This window comes from Motacilla alba, chromosome 3, assembly GCF_015832195.1.
Source record: "Motacilla alba alba isolate MOTALB_02 chromosome 3, Motacilla_alba_V1.0_pri, whole genome shotgun sequence".
Lineage (NCBI taxonomy): Eukaryota > Metazoa > Chordata > Aves > Passeriformes > Motacillidae > Motacilla > Motacilla alba.
The window spans coordinates 87,244,921-87,259,975 of NC_052018.1; the positions used below are offsets into that span (position 1 = coordinate 87,244,921).

Consider the following 15,055-nt stretch of genomic DNA (forward strand, 5'->3'; position numbering starts at 1 on the left):
CGCTTGCAAGTTGTTTATTGCTCTGTATTTTTTTATTTTCAAAGAGTAAGTTCACCAGCATCCTTTTGAATACTCGGTGCCATTCTGTATGACATTTTCTGTTCTTACAAAAAGCCTGAAATGTCATAAATCCAAAGCTCTCTTTAAAACTGCAGTGTAACCATGACTAAAAAAATCTGCAAAACTGACACTTTTACTGTGCTATGTCTGTATTGATGCACTACTGAAAAAGCAGCCATCTTTTTAATTGTCACTATACCTATTTCAGAAACCTAAACAAGTGATTTCTATTGATCTTTCCAAAACCTCACAAAACTATGTAATTTGTTTAAGAGCTTCATCCAGTAAACTCTAAATCAGTATTTCACACCACAACTTTAAATAAGTAAAAAAAAAATATATATATATATTCAGGGAGTATATGTATCATAAGGTTAAATGCAACTGCTGAACACTCTGTAGATGAAAGGAACCAGGATTTTGCATATCTATCTGACTTGTGTTAATACAGTAGACATTATCGTGATTTCAAGCTTTGTACTTGTTTATCATTAATGTTTCCACTGTAACCATGGCATCCGTATATAGCACAGGCCTAAGAGTGAGAAAAATATCCACTATTTTCCTAAAAAATTCATCTGAGAAAAAAATATAAGGATTTGAACAATGGCAAAAGTCAATCAAATTTGGTGAGCTGGCTAAAATGAGAAACAGTTTCCTCTTAGGGGAAGAAAACCCCAAAACTTTTCTCTTTTTTGTGACTCTTTTTTGCATTTTGGACTTCTGACAAGAACCTAGAAACCCAGAAACATAACCTTGACCCTAGTGCAGATATTATAAAACAAATTCTGAAATTTCCTTCAAAAAACCCCAAGCAGTACTACGGGGTACTGAGATCAAAAGCATTAAAGCTATTAATATGTTTACAAGACCTGTTCTCAGCACACGAACATTTTCTCAACCCTCTTTTCATAGTGACTGTCCAGTCCTGCAATAACTGTTGCATCATGCTGAAGGTAAGAAGGGGCAGCAGTGTAATTACTCCAATCACACTCAGCAAGTACTTGGTACCCAGTTCCAACTTTCAGGACTGTTTAAAGGGAAACCCTCAGAATGGCATAAAAAGACTTGATGGTCTTCAAGTGTGTTTCAAGTGTGTAGGCTGCATTTATTTGAAATTTCAGGCAGTAAAGAAGAATGGGTTGCTGTGATTGGTGGTTTTAATTTGCTTGTTACAGAGTTCAAAAAGTGTACTACAAAAATATCTTAAATGCCAAGATTGAAATGAAGGAACTACTCCTCTTATTAAACAGAAAAAACTGACTGTATCATACCAGCAGATCTTAACCTAATGTTGGTTTAGGCCATGTGCATTTTCCTTGTAGCGTGAAACTCATTCACTTTGCAGACAAGTCCTTTTTCAGGTTTTAATACAAACTCCAGACTGATGAAGATACCAATAAATCTATTTACTTCAGTATGGACTCTTTAGAGATGTCATGGCCACAGGTCTTCTTATAACTCAATGAAAAAAGACCCAAACAGGTGTGATTTTGTAAGAGCCAGTTCTTTGAAGTCCCTAACCATTAATGCAATAAACACACTCAGAATTATAGCGACACAGTAAAAAGGAAGATTTTGGAAAGGGTAAAGCACACTCCTATGAATACTTACCCCCCCCCCCCCATTCTAACTGTGATACAGGGGGGACATGTATGCTGTCTTTGTAGTACATGAACACAATCCTAATAGTAAGGATTTACAGTACAAAACAAGGTAAGTGATGTTTCAGAACCTGCATTATATTGAGCTGACCAGCTATGATCCACTGCCATGTCCTCAATTCTGTCACATCAACAGACAACAAGCGTAGTCACTCCCTGTCTCCTCCCACCCACTGAACGCTGGACAGCAATGAATCCTGATGCAATAAAAGCCAGCATTTATCTGATTCAGCTATCTAGGTCCTCACAGATCCTGTTTACAATGGACCTCAACCTGTTAAATTCCACTATTTATCTAGGGAATCTGTTCAGACATTTGAGTTCACCTTAAATATCAGAGCCAGGATGCACCGCAGTCCCACCAAAATTCAAACTTGGCATCTGGAATCTGCAAGGTTCTCCCAGATTTGGTGACAAACTCACAACATGTACCATGCACAAAAAGAACATACAAAAGTATTATTCTTTCAGTAAAAACCTGTGCACATCTCATCCCACTAGTCTCAAAGATGAAACCTTACTTGATTTCAGGAGAGTCACAACTTGATTATCATTCAATACAGGTAAAAGACATCTGCAATACTGCTGCATTTGTCTTTTCCTCTTACAGCTATCTTTTCCTCCTTCTATCACCCACTTTTACCATTTGAGCTTACTAATGCATAACTTTTATTGAGCACCAGAATAATCTAGACCCTGATTATCACAATGCAACACATAGGCAGCAAAAATTAAAAACATTTTAAAGTTGTAAACATAAAAGTTTTAACAGCAAAGTTGATCAGCTCCTAATCAGCAGAGAGTCTAATTCTTTCATGCCCTTTCATCATTTCCCCATCTCTACCTAACTGCATTAAGCAAAGAACCCCCAAAGAATACATAAAACTCAGACCTATTAACCCTAGCTATTTTTTCTTTGGTCCTGGGTTCTTTGTGTGTTTGCCAAAAAACTACTAGCTAGTATTCCTGATCATGAAAAATAAGTACATTAAAAGATGAGCATATATAATTTCAGATGGCTGGTCGAGCAGGGCACACCGAAAATGAGATGATAGCTACTATTGTTTTATTATACATCTCATTTAAAGGATAGCCACCATTTAACAGTTTAACTGCAGAAATGTGAAATGTGTATATTCATGTTTCCTGTTTTTTCATTGTTTGATTGGTTTCTCCCTGTTAAATCACACTACCTGAGGATGCCAGAGCAAGGATTTTCCAGCTTTTTTGTACTCCCACTGAGGCACGTTAGCCTCTGGGTCTTAAAGATGCTGTGAAAGCTGCTAAGCCACGTTTTGTGTACAGACAACAGAATTTCTCTGATTGGGCCCAAATTCCACTAGGACCCTTTCATCAGTCTTGAGCATTTGAAGAAGCATTGCGTTAGATCTACGCATAGAGGTGTCGATCATCTGAAGGAAGAAAGGAGGAGCATCAGTGTTGATGCAGTGAGCTCTCAAGTGACAGGAAGACCCTGAGGTGTCTCGTATCAGAGGTCAGGTCTGGATTTTTAAGGTTCATCACTGCCAGGCTAACCAAGAGTATTCACCCTGAAATGATGAAACTCATCTAAGTGCTGGATCTGGCTTTTGTGGTAATGTTTGGTACAGATGCATTTGGTTTGGGTTCTTCAGACTCAGTAAGACAACTAGATTTGTATTTATGTCACATAATTTCAGAAACTTGCGAGGTAACTACATACCTCTTACTTAGATTCAGCATATTTTTCTTTCCTGCCTCGCCTGTAGATTACATGCATTAGTTATATAGTAACCATGACTATCTCATTATAACAAAGTGTGGAAATAATGAAAAGCCTTCAGAGGCATTACGTGCCCTTGGTACCCTAGCCCTGCAAGACAGATGTTGCATCCAGAGCCATGCCACTGAAAATTGTATGTACATGTATGTATCTACAGCGTGAACACTTACCCAGTCCTCGAAGTGACGGCTCCCGTTCTGCAGCAAGTCCTCAAACTGTATAGTGCAGTTAGCTACAAAATCGTCGTACCCGATTGGGGCATCATGGAAAACAGCCATCTCTATCTTCCTGCCATTACAAACGTCGGTGACAAATTCATCATTCCAAGCAGGACTGTTGGTCTTTTGCTTGGTCGAGGTCTGCCCGATCCTGGAGTCATCCACATTGAGGGCGATGTAAGGGTCCAGCAAAAAGGTCTGTGGCCTGGGACCCACTGCATGCCTCAGAGACCACGCCGTGGGTTTCAGATTCACCGCCTCGCAGATCTTGATTTTCAGCAAGCCATTGAAAACCACCATGGCTGGATAGCTGCACTTTTCCCGGGATCAAACACTCGCTCAACGCACTCGCACCGAGAGGGAGGGAGGGAGGTCTCGCCAATAAATAGGAGGGCAGGTCTGGGAGGTGGGGGAGCAGGGTACGGTGCGGGTCTCTTCGCCTGGCTGCTGCTGTTACCTTTGATTATTTAGCCTTTGCTCTTGCGACACCCAGTGAATACATTTATTTTCTTGCCCGTGTTTCTAACGGAAAACAAGGGAGGGGGGCCGACAGGGAGGGGGAGGCGGCCGCGGCTGCAGGAACCCCCGAGCGCTATCAAAACCCGAGCATAATCAATCCGGGGGTAAGCAAGAGCCTTCTCCCTTCACCCTGACCATAATCCTGGATCAGTCCTCGCAGAGGAAGCAGAGCCGCGATCCCGGGCTCCCGCACACGCCAGTCTTGCCCGTGCGCCGCACAACAATACACACACACGCATACACTCACACACACACACACGCACACGCACACACGCGGATCAGAAACACCGGCCGACCCACCAGCCCTGCCTACTGCACAGCCTCCGCTCAGCAAACATCCACCCGGGGACCTTCCATCCGCGCCGCCGCCCGCAGCCGCCCGTCCTGCACCGCCGCCGCCTCCTGCTCCGCCGCCGCCAAGGCCGAGGACCCAGCGGAGCGACCCCGGCGCATGGGGGGCGCCGGCAGCGGAGCGGCCCGCGCGGGTCTCGGCGGGCTCCGGCTGGGCGGCCGCCGCCCTGGCGATGGGCAGAGCCGCCGCCGCCGCCTCCCTCCCGCCTCCCGCCGGCCGCCCCCCGCCCGCCTCCCGCCCGCCGCCTCCCCTCGGCCGCCGCCGGCCGCCTCCCTCCGCGCAGCCCCCGCCCGCTGCCGGTGCCGCTCCGCCGCTCGCTCCAGCGCAGGAAATGCGCAAAAGACGTCAGTGTGTGTGTGTGTGGGGCGAGTGAGCGGCGGCGGCGGCAGCCCCGGCCGTGCGTGTGTGTTTCTGTGTGTGTTTGAGTGTAGAAAGTTTTGCCTGTTGGGGGAGCAGCGCGGCCGCCACCAGCCGGGAACCGCAGCGGGGGTCGCGCTCCCCGGGCTGGGCTTGCCGCTCCTCCACACCCGCCGGGCAGCTTTCCGCCGGGGACGCTGCCTGCCCCGGCCCCGCGCCTCCTCCTCCTCCTTCTCACAGGATAAAGTGGTGAACCAAACGTGGATAAAGCACCCCCGGACGCTTTCCTCCCCGACCGCCTTTATTAACGTGCTTGACCACCAAGGTCCTGCGCGGACCGGGACCACCACTCACACCGCGCCGGGCGCTTCTGGCGCCGCGGTGCCGGCGGACGCCCCTTCCCGCAGGGCTTCCCGCCCCTCGCCCTTCTCTCCGTGATCCCCGGGACGCCTCTGCCCGTGCCTGACGGGCAGCGAACTCCGCCGCCCCCGCCCTGCCCCGCCGCCTGACAGCGCCGAGCCCCGGCCCGCGTCTCCGCCACCCCCGCCCACCGCGGCAGCGGCACAGACAGCGCTACGTCAGCGGAGGCCGGGCCGGGCCGGAGGAAGAGTTTCCCCGCGGTGTGCGAGCGCCGGGAAGTGTCGAGCGCCGCCAGGGGAAGCGGCCACCCGGGGCCCGCCCCACCCGGCCCGGCCCGGCTCGGCTCGGCTCGGCTCGGCTCGGCTCGGCTCGATCCAACCCGGCCGGGAGGCGCTGCCTGGGTTGGGGCAGAAGCCGCCTGTTGGCTGCCCGACGCCCCGCGGCGGTGGGGCACTGCCAGCCCCTTTGTCTGCCGCGATCACCTGGCCTGTGCCTGCCCCACCTCAACCCGCGGCGCCTCCGCGCTGCTCCGAGCTGGCCCTGAGCGGGAGACCGCAGGCCGGCGGTCGCCCCTGCCCTGCAAGCGTACTGAAAAGGGAAAAAAAAAAACCCGACCCCAAAACCTTCTGAAAGGGTAAAAGGGTGTGCGTACTGTGTTCTTGAACGTTATCTGCACGTCATGAAAGATTTCAGTAATTTTTCATCACCGTGGTATCAAATACCCTATGAAACACCCGTGAAACTACATGCAGCCTGACTTTCTCCTCCTCAGAACAAACGTACTCGGGATCTGGATGGTTTCCCATGGTGAAAACTGTTACTGCCTTAATTATTTTTAGCCACCGATTTTGCCTTTGTGTGTGTGTGTGTTTGTGTTGAGAAAGTGACCAGGAAATGGATGGACTTTGCCCTTTGATGGGATTTCAGTTCACTGTAATATCACAAGAGAAAAGATATCAGTCCTGGCACTCAGGAGAGCAGCTGGGGTGCTTCGAAGAATCAGCCAAAGTAGAAAGAAGCTGGATTGCCTAGATCCAGTTGAATAAGGACATAAAAGATGAGCATCCAGTCCTTGATCTGGACCTGATATTCCTGACTGGAGAGGAAAGCACAGATAATTATGGATTTCTGCAGATAATGGCTCAGGAGGCAGGTGTTATATTTGGAGCTAATGAAACAGCTCCAGTATCTGTGCTTCCAGAGCAGTTTCCAGATAGGAGATATGGTACTAATGAAGCCAATGGGTCATGAGAGCATTCGTGTTAATGGAAGACAGACTTTCTGGTGCCTGTTGCCACTTAGTCTACTAGTCAAAATAGAAGTACAGTAAAATCTCAATGTTCATTATCATCTTGACAATCTCCAAGCAGAATCGTTTGATACAAAGCCGTGGTATGGAGCCAATTATGGGGAAGGTCTTCCTTTGCAATTCAGCCTTTCCTGGGCTCACAGCAGCCGTGATACATCTATCATGTTACTTTTGTAAAAGACCATACTTGCAGGCCCCACCAGAAATACAAGAAGGACCTGCTCCTTTCCTCCCGGCCCCATTCACTACCTGATGCATATAGTACTATATATTAAGCTATATGGTCTTACATTTAGTGTGTGAGAAAGAACAATATAATTAAATCTTTTGTCTGGATATTTTTGTGTTCTTTCTCAATAAGGGCAGTGTAAATAGTATGCTCCATTTCCTTAGATACTTATTGGAAAACATGAAAGCCAAACTGATACAGTGTTTAATTTTTTTTCTGGTTATTTTTAGAGAACTACAACTGTATGTATTCTGTTTGCCCAAGGCAGGTAAACAAAGTCTCCATGGTGAGTTTAATGACCTAGCATCTCTCTGAGATTACACATGCATATTACGAAAGTCTGAATAAATACAGACATTATTAACACAGCATGCAAAATAATAAATAGACCTTATATTTGACTAATTCCATATACAGTCTACTGCATACCTAGCTAGGCCATGATGCCTAATTCGAGCCATCTGCACTTTTCCATACACTGAAGCAAGCTAAAGTTTGGTTTCACAAATTATTTCTTCTAAGAATAAATGTCTGCCTGCATGAACAGGGATTTACAAGTTCACTTAGGATCAGACAGCTCCAGCCTTACACAACTTAGAAAAATACAAATATCTTGCACAGCTTTAATTTGCTTTTATATTTGAGTGGGGTTTTTTTGTTTTTTTTTTAAATTATATTTCAGAAAAGCATATCTATGTCAAGACTGAACTTTTATCACTAAGCAGTTCTTAACCAATGTACCCTGGAAGAGTATTCTTAAAATCCAGTAACTCAGGTACATGGAGCAACATTACAATGCTTCTTGTAAGTTCATCTAAAAACTTGGCTTAGTGGTCTCAAAAACTCTAAGTAATAGAAGCAAAGAACATTCCAGCTGTAAGTACCATTTTCCTCTTGAAGTTTTTTAATATTTGCTTGCTTTAATTTTTTTTTTCTATGCATACAGAAGGATTTGATTCTCTAAGAGCTGAAGAGCAAAAGCTATTCTATTTTGCACAGGGAGGTCTGGATAGAAAGATGCAGCACTTGCAGTATTTCTCCTGCAGAAGGGCAGTAAGAAGTATTCCAGATGCTTTTCTGTACTCCGTTACAAAGGCTGCAGCAGCGCAGTAAACCATGGCCTGAAGTTTTATAACATTTTAGCTATTTTTCCCAGCTATGTTGTTGGTTGGGTTTTTTTTTAATACACGGAGGGTCTACAGGTTACCTAGACTCAGGACTGGTTAAGGTGATCTGTCTATGCTCCAGAAATAACTTTTGCTGGTAGAAGCCCCTTTGTTCAGCACTCTGAGAGCAAACAGCCTTTGTGTCAGGGCTGCTGTCGGTGTGTACTGCTCAACTGGAAAAGGAAAAGACCCCCAAGAGATCATAAAAACACAGGCTGATTGCATCAGCTTCTATTTCCATTCTTACTTTAGGAAAGAGGCTACATCAAACTGATAAGGGATAGCAGCAATGGCAGCGCCAGCACGCAGTCACCTGCAGAGAGCCGCCTCCCAAGGCACGGTTTTACTCCTGCAAATCCCTTTTAGGCTGCGCCTGCCCTGTTTCAGGTGGCGGTGGCAGCGGTAAGGAGGGACGAACAAGGTGTAGGCAGCCTGTAATCGCAGACAGCCCCTGACCTTTCCCTGGCCTGTGCATCCTCCATAGCTCTGTGGAGAAACAGCACAATCTGGTGGAGAAACGATGTAAAGTCCTGCCAGGAGTCGCGTTAGGCTTAATTCTATTATTGCAGACACAATTGAAACTGGATTTGAGGTGTTGTTGCTCCAGATTGATAGATAGTTTAACTGCATTTTCAAGAGGATTTCTTTTTTTATAGTCCCATTAGTCCTAAAAAAATGTTCAAACATTGGAAAAAAGTCAGCAAATTTCCAGGCTTTTCCAAGTTCAGCAATATGAAAGAAGGAGTGGAGATTTTGTTTTGTTTTATTTTTAAAAGGGGCATAATTTCTTTGAGTTTTACTAAACTGATAGACAAGGAATAAAATCAGGCTTGAATGCAGGAGAGATTTTTGGAAACACCTTTCTGTAAAAAAATTAAATGAAAGCCAGACCCCTCATTGTAGGCCCTGTGAAAATTGAGGAACTTTGAATCCACTCTGGACAAAAATACATTCCAAGAATATGAAGATATTCACCAGTATGAGTATATCCACTGAATTCCTTTGAACTTAATGGATATGCTTATGCAAGTGCAATAGTTGGGTGTTAGTGGAATCAGTCCCTTCCTGGCAAGAAATCAAAGATTGCTGTCAAATACTGACTATCTTTGAAAGTCAAATTATTATTTAGTATCTAATTTTGGAGGCACAGTTATGAAAAAAACATCCTCAAGAGCATTTTCACTCCTGTCATGATGCAAATGATCTTTCGGGTATACCAATAGTGAATCCATGTTTTCTAAAAATGAAGAAAAAGACCAGTCTCAGTGAACTTGGTCTAGCCTCCTACTCCATTCCAAGATTTCCTTTGTGTCCAGCCAATTTCCTACTAATTTGTTCTTCACTCCCAAAGTATGTACCTGAGGAAATTACTTCAGGCACTCCCAATGCTCCCTGTGAAATGTCTCAGCATAAGGGATCTTGTCAATGTGTGATTAATTAGGTCTCCAACTCTCTCTCTAGTGTAATTATACTTTTGGTAGTCTTCCCAACCTCTTTCAAAGAACATACTGAACACTAGCTGAGTGTGTTAGCTTTCACTGGGAATAAATCTCCAACAGTACATCTGCATGGATTTGCAGCTTTAAGGTACGTGGTTCTGGCGGGCACGGTGACATGGTGACTTCAGTGCAGTGTCTACCAGCCAGCCTGTTCTCAGGTATGCACCTGGTTTGCTAGCCAAGACTGAACCCCATGATATCATACCTTCCCAGCAGTTCTTATCTCAGCTAGAGAGATCACAGCCAGTCTAAGCATATCTGCACGTGCTACAAAAACATACCTCGCCAGTTGCAGAACATATGCTTAGGTCACTTCTAGGCTAGAGATTTCTGGCTCAGGCAGGGCTGTAGAGCAGTATGATCTCAGACAAACACAGCTGTGCCAGGGACTCTCACCATTGTGTTATTATTTTATTGCTTGTGGATGGTCATTTTTTAAATTGATATAAAAGGTTTTGTACATCTTTCTGGTAAAATATAATGGAACTTCTATATGTACCCCAAATATAAAAATAAGCTTCCACTTCATCCCCTACATGTCTTCTCTCAACCTTCACATGAATCTGCTGACAGCATTTACTGTGCGTTGGCCTTTTGCAGGGTTGTTACTATTCTATACAAGGAATTGCTGGAAAAACTTCTGAAGGGTAAAACCGAGCTCTGGTTTGTTCCTGGTTTATCAGCCCTCATCTTGAGAATTTACACCAGGTTTCTGGGGCAGGGAAACTTGGAGTTACCTGGCATTGCTCAGGACTTTAATAGGAGTCTGTTGCTATTCAGACTTAGTGATTAGATTGTCATTGCTGGAAGTAATTTTGGTACAGAGTGACTAGGAAAGAATTTTGGAATGGATCAGGATTCAAGAGACAACCTCCTGCCCTAGATCAGCCTCTCCACACACACGGGGTGAGCCTTGGAAGATATTTTTTCTAAGAGTACAGTTCACTCTGCATCAAGACTAGAAGAAGACAGGAACACGAAGGTCAGTCTTACCTTTCCAGGCTGTTGCTTTCTTGAGCAGCACACAGAAAAACATAAACAAAAACAAAACAAAACAAAAACAAACAAACAAACAAACAAAACAAAAAAAAAAACAAAAAAGAAAACCTCATTGTTTGAATGAATGATTTTGTATTGAAGTAAACAAACCAAACCAATCATGCACAGTAAGAAGGGAAAAGGACCGGTCTGTTTCCTATTTGGTTTGAGTACACCAGAAGAAATTTGGAAAGATAGGAGAAGCTCCGGGTCTAAGAAGCTTGATATTTACATGCCTAGCCATCAGCAGATATAGTAATATTTCCAGAGAATAGTGGCAGTGTGCATACTGTCTTACCCTGAACCCTGTGCAGGATTTGGAGCATCTGTCACTAATATGTGTGACAGTCCAAAGCAAACTCCTTTCATAGTTGATAAGTGAAAGGGGAGTAATAAGTGTGCCCAAGGTGTAACTATCATTACCAGCTTCTGTTAATTTTTTTGATGATTTTAAATTATGCACACTGTTGGTTCAGTAGTATGAATGAAAGGCAAAAAGAATAGGCTTTTCAAAAGAAGGTAGTATCACTGCTTTACAACACAGAGGAGTGAGAAAGAGAATGTGGAAATGGCTGTGTTTTGGAAGTACCTCTGAATTTTCAGTGCTTTAATTGTAAAATATCTGACTAGAGATATGTTTGGTATCTCAGGTTAAGTTAAGGACAATTTTCAGAATTTAGTCCTAATCATCTCCTAAACTTGCATATGAAGTCATTAAAAGAGTCCCTAGCAAAACCAGTATGTTGTTATTTTCACATCCTTCCCCCAGGCTTTTCCCATGGTAGTATCCAAGAAGGGAAACTTTGTAAAATTGATAAATAAAGGCAGAATAAAGATGTGATGTAATGATTTACAGTATTGGAGTGCTGTCATTCAGGACATATAGGATATGCTGAGTTGTATTTTTTACTGGCTTTATTAATATGCTACAATGATGGCTGAAGCCTAAAAAGACCTATGTGTATGTGCATAAGACTATACAATCTGAATCAACAGGATTCAGGACTCTTCAGGAGATTTATTCCTGCATATGTCTTTGGAGAACTAAAATGTAGTACATAGGTTCACAAGTATTTGTATTTATATCTTTGAAGTTACGAAAGCCTCGTTTCATTTTCAAGTATAGGTGGCAGTTTCAACTCTAAAAGGTCATGGACAGTCCAGCAATGGCTGTTGCTCTTACATATTTCTCATAAGCAGAGGAGGAGTGTCAGTGCTGGGTGAGACCTTTGAGGTGTGGACTGACAGAGATGGCTTTTCCCACGAAAATATGATGCTTAATGGGCCTCTGCTGGCAAACACAGAATAGAAAACAGTTGACCACTAAACTGCCATGACTCATGACTTTGGAGTTCACAAACAGAATGAAGGCACAAAGAATTGGCAGGTCATAGTTACTCCTCAACAGTTTATTTTACTTTTCTTTTTCCTTTTTATGATCGTGTGTGGGGTTTTAAGTGTGTCACACTCCATTTTTCTTCTGCATATACATGCTCCAAACATACCCACCTAACTCTATGTCCAGCTAAGAGCTTCATCTCTTTTTCTAAGTGTTTTCTTTTCTGGATTTTAGAAGCTCTTAATAATCCAAAGAATGTCTTCCTTCAGTGTAATCCCACTTTGCTGTAACAGCACAAAAGGGACAGAAAGCAAAATATGTGATCCCATAGCAGAGCACTTGTAACAAGACAGGGCATGATCCACTCCCATACATACAGTAATAGGGAATTGCTGAGTCTGAGCAAAGCACTAGATGTCTGAGTTAGTGCTACCTAATTAGTAATTATACCTCTGTAACCTCATAGATATCTACAAAACTTTCACACGTCTATCCTCAAAGAACTTCACTTTAATACTTTCATTTTGGGATATGTTAGCTATTCTATAAAGGCAAAGAAAATAACTTTTAAAATATATCATCTATCATAAACATTTTTCTTTTGGACATACCAGGTATTTGGGGGCAAAAAGAAAGTACCACAGACTACAGATTTTCAGTGTCTGAAACCAATCTAGGTCTCAAACTAAAATAATCTGTTGTGGAATTTAAAGTTTTAATATGATAGCCAATTTGGTTCATTGTTGGTTTGTTTTTGTTTTGTTGGAGTTTTCTTAAGGAAAGCAGACACTCCAAAAGAAATGGGTGAGAATTAATTGCCTTCATCTGAATCTCATATGAATATGTCAGTTGTTTCTTATGTGATTTTAAATGAACTAGTAGGAGTATACTTGGCCTAATGCTGCTCTTGTAAAGTCAGATAGGTGACCAATCCAAAGGAATCAAATATAAGACTGCTGACCCTTAGCTAATCCAAGATAGGACAAGTTATACAGGGTTTTTTTTTGGTTTTGTTTTTTTTTGGTTTTTTTTTTCCCCAGGTAGTTAATTAAAAAGTTTAAATTAGTTACAGTGTTTCTTTGAAAAATATTAAATATTAATAAAACAATTGCTGGCGGTTTTGTTTGTTTTGATCATAACTGTCAAAGTAGTTTGGTGAAGAGATATGTCATAAATATAAGGACACTGCATTTTTCTGAAGTATGTTTCATGAAAACTGTTTCCCCTCTCTAATATTAATATAACTGAAGGACCCCCTTGGGAGATCTTCAATATCCACGGTTTTAACATTTTCTGAGTCTGGGGAATCCAGTATTATTCACCCGCCCTAATGCAAAGTAAAAGGAATTTGTTGGATCTTGAGGTCTAGATATGATGCTTTAAAAAGCAGCATAGAGGAGAAAACCAGTGTTTCTGTTCATGAATAACTAAACTGTTTTTATAGATATTACAGTCCCCACACCTTCATTCTTCATAAAATAAATTAATAAAAGTATTTATTTTATTTATATTGTATGTGACATGACTTATTTATTATATTTATATATTTTTTTTATTTATTCACATCATTGCCTCAGTTTTGTTTTCTGCCATTATTTTTTTGGATCTCTTTCTTTATACTGAAATTTACATATCTTTGTCTCCTTTTGAGGATGATGAGATATCTGGTTTGTGCCTTTATGCTCCAGTTTATATTTGATTTTTTTTTTTAGACTAGGTTTAGGCTGTTGCCACTTTTTTATTAGGAAAAACATATACTTACAAATGAAATGTGGTTCCTTTCTGTACCTCTTCCTCCAACATATGGAAGTAGCTCATACTTGCTGGAAAATAGAGAAAGCTGTGATCTGCCGTAAGGAGTCATAGGGGAGAGAGGAAAGGAAGGTGCATTAGCAATTAGGTTAGAAACTCTAATAAGGTCTTATAATTAGCAATTTTTTATTGTCACAGAAACAGCTATTATCCAGTATAATGAAAGGAATCTAATCTATAATTCTAATGTCTTTTTCCCAAGAAAAATTTCCCAAGAAAATTTTCCCAAGAAAATATATTGTGTTGATGTATTTGTAATTTTACAATATACTTCATTTGGACTGAAACTTTTGAAGTTTTTCCTAATGTATTTTAATATAAAAGCTTGAGTAATATAGTTCCAAATATTCCTAAGTTATGTATGTATTAATAGCATAACCTTATTCAGACATTTCAGTAGCATATTTCATGCCTGAATATTTCAATAATGGCAAAGGACAGAAATGTCACACCTAGTTTGTTTTGGGGTGGTTTTTCTTTTTAGTTTGGCGTGACCTAAAAAATGCCAAGCCTGGAAAAATGACTGCAATTGTTCCAGAGTTTTGAGTTTAAAATGAGATATTTTCCTCAAGAAAGCCTTATCTAGTTTTGTTTATCATCTCTCTCTAAAAGGACAGAAACTGAGAGTTTCAAATGCATTAAGACATCTAAATATTACAGTTCTGGTGTCCAAGGATGGTGATGCCAAGATCATGAGGCAAAGCTCCCATTGTACTTAGCACCCTGGAAAGGTCCAGCACTGTACTGAGGAAAGGTCCACCACTGAATAATGGATTCAGAGAACTAAATTTTAAGTGATCTCTATTTTGTATTTTTGGAAAGATCTCAGCTGTCTTCTGCTTATTCAAAACTTATCTGATGATTGTATCCACATGAATTTCTATAATGTAAACAGACAAGCAGAAATGAGCAGGAGTTCAAATACTTCAAGTCTGGCTTTGAGTAAAACCCACTGAATCTTACCTCATCCATCAGGTCATTAATGGAGCAGTTCAGGTCTTTCACTGAAACCTAATACTCTGTGCTTAGGGAATACAAGTCCACTGACAACAGACAGCATTCACAAAGGTGTTTGAAGTTGGCAAGCTGTGATGTGTTGCCACTCGCCTCTTCCCATAAGGACAGTGCATCACCACATAGAAAATAAAACGTGGATGGTTTTCTTCTCTTTCTTGATTATTAGTGGATTGCATGAAGTGGATGATAACATATTTATTGCAAGCTGTCTGAAGTACCTTTATGGGGATTTTTTCCCTGGCTTTGCAGGTGAGTGCTTATTTATCTCAGAAGGCAACCTATAGTGCTATCGCAGCTGTTCAGAAGCCATGAAGCTTTGTAGTGAAGCATATGGTGGGGTTAATATTTTGTCTG

At 42.2% G+C, this 15,055-nt stretch overlaps 1 protein-coding gene across 2 annotated transcripts in view; it reads right to left on the reverse strand.

Moving 5' to 3' along the window:
• Positions 1–4,771, reverse strand: part of PRKCE (protein kinase C epsilon) — a 286,969-nt gene extending 282,198 nt beyond the window's left edge. Inside the window, exon 1 of one of the 2 annotated variants that reach the window (XM_038131311.1) lies at positions 3,657–4,770. In XM_038131311.1, the coding sequence (XP_037987239.1) occupies positions 3,657–4,004 (348 nt within the window). In that variant the 5' untranslated portion in view covers positions 4,005–4,770. Of the gene's footprint in view, positions 1–3,656 lie in introns of both variants that reach the window. The other variant, XM_038131312.1, reaches the window with a different exon arrangement.
• Positions 4,772–15,055: the final 10,284 nt, after the last annotated feature.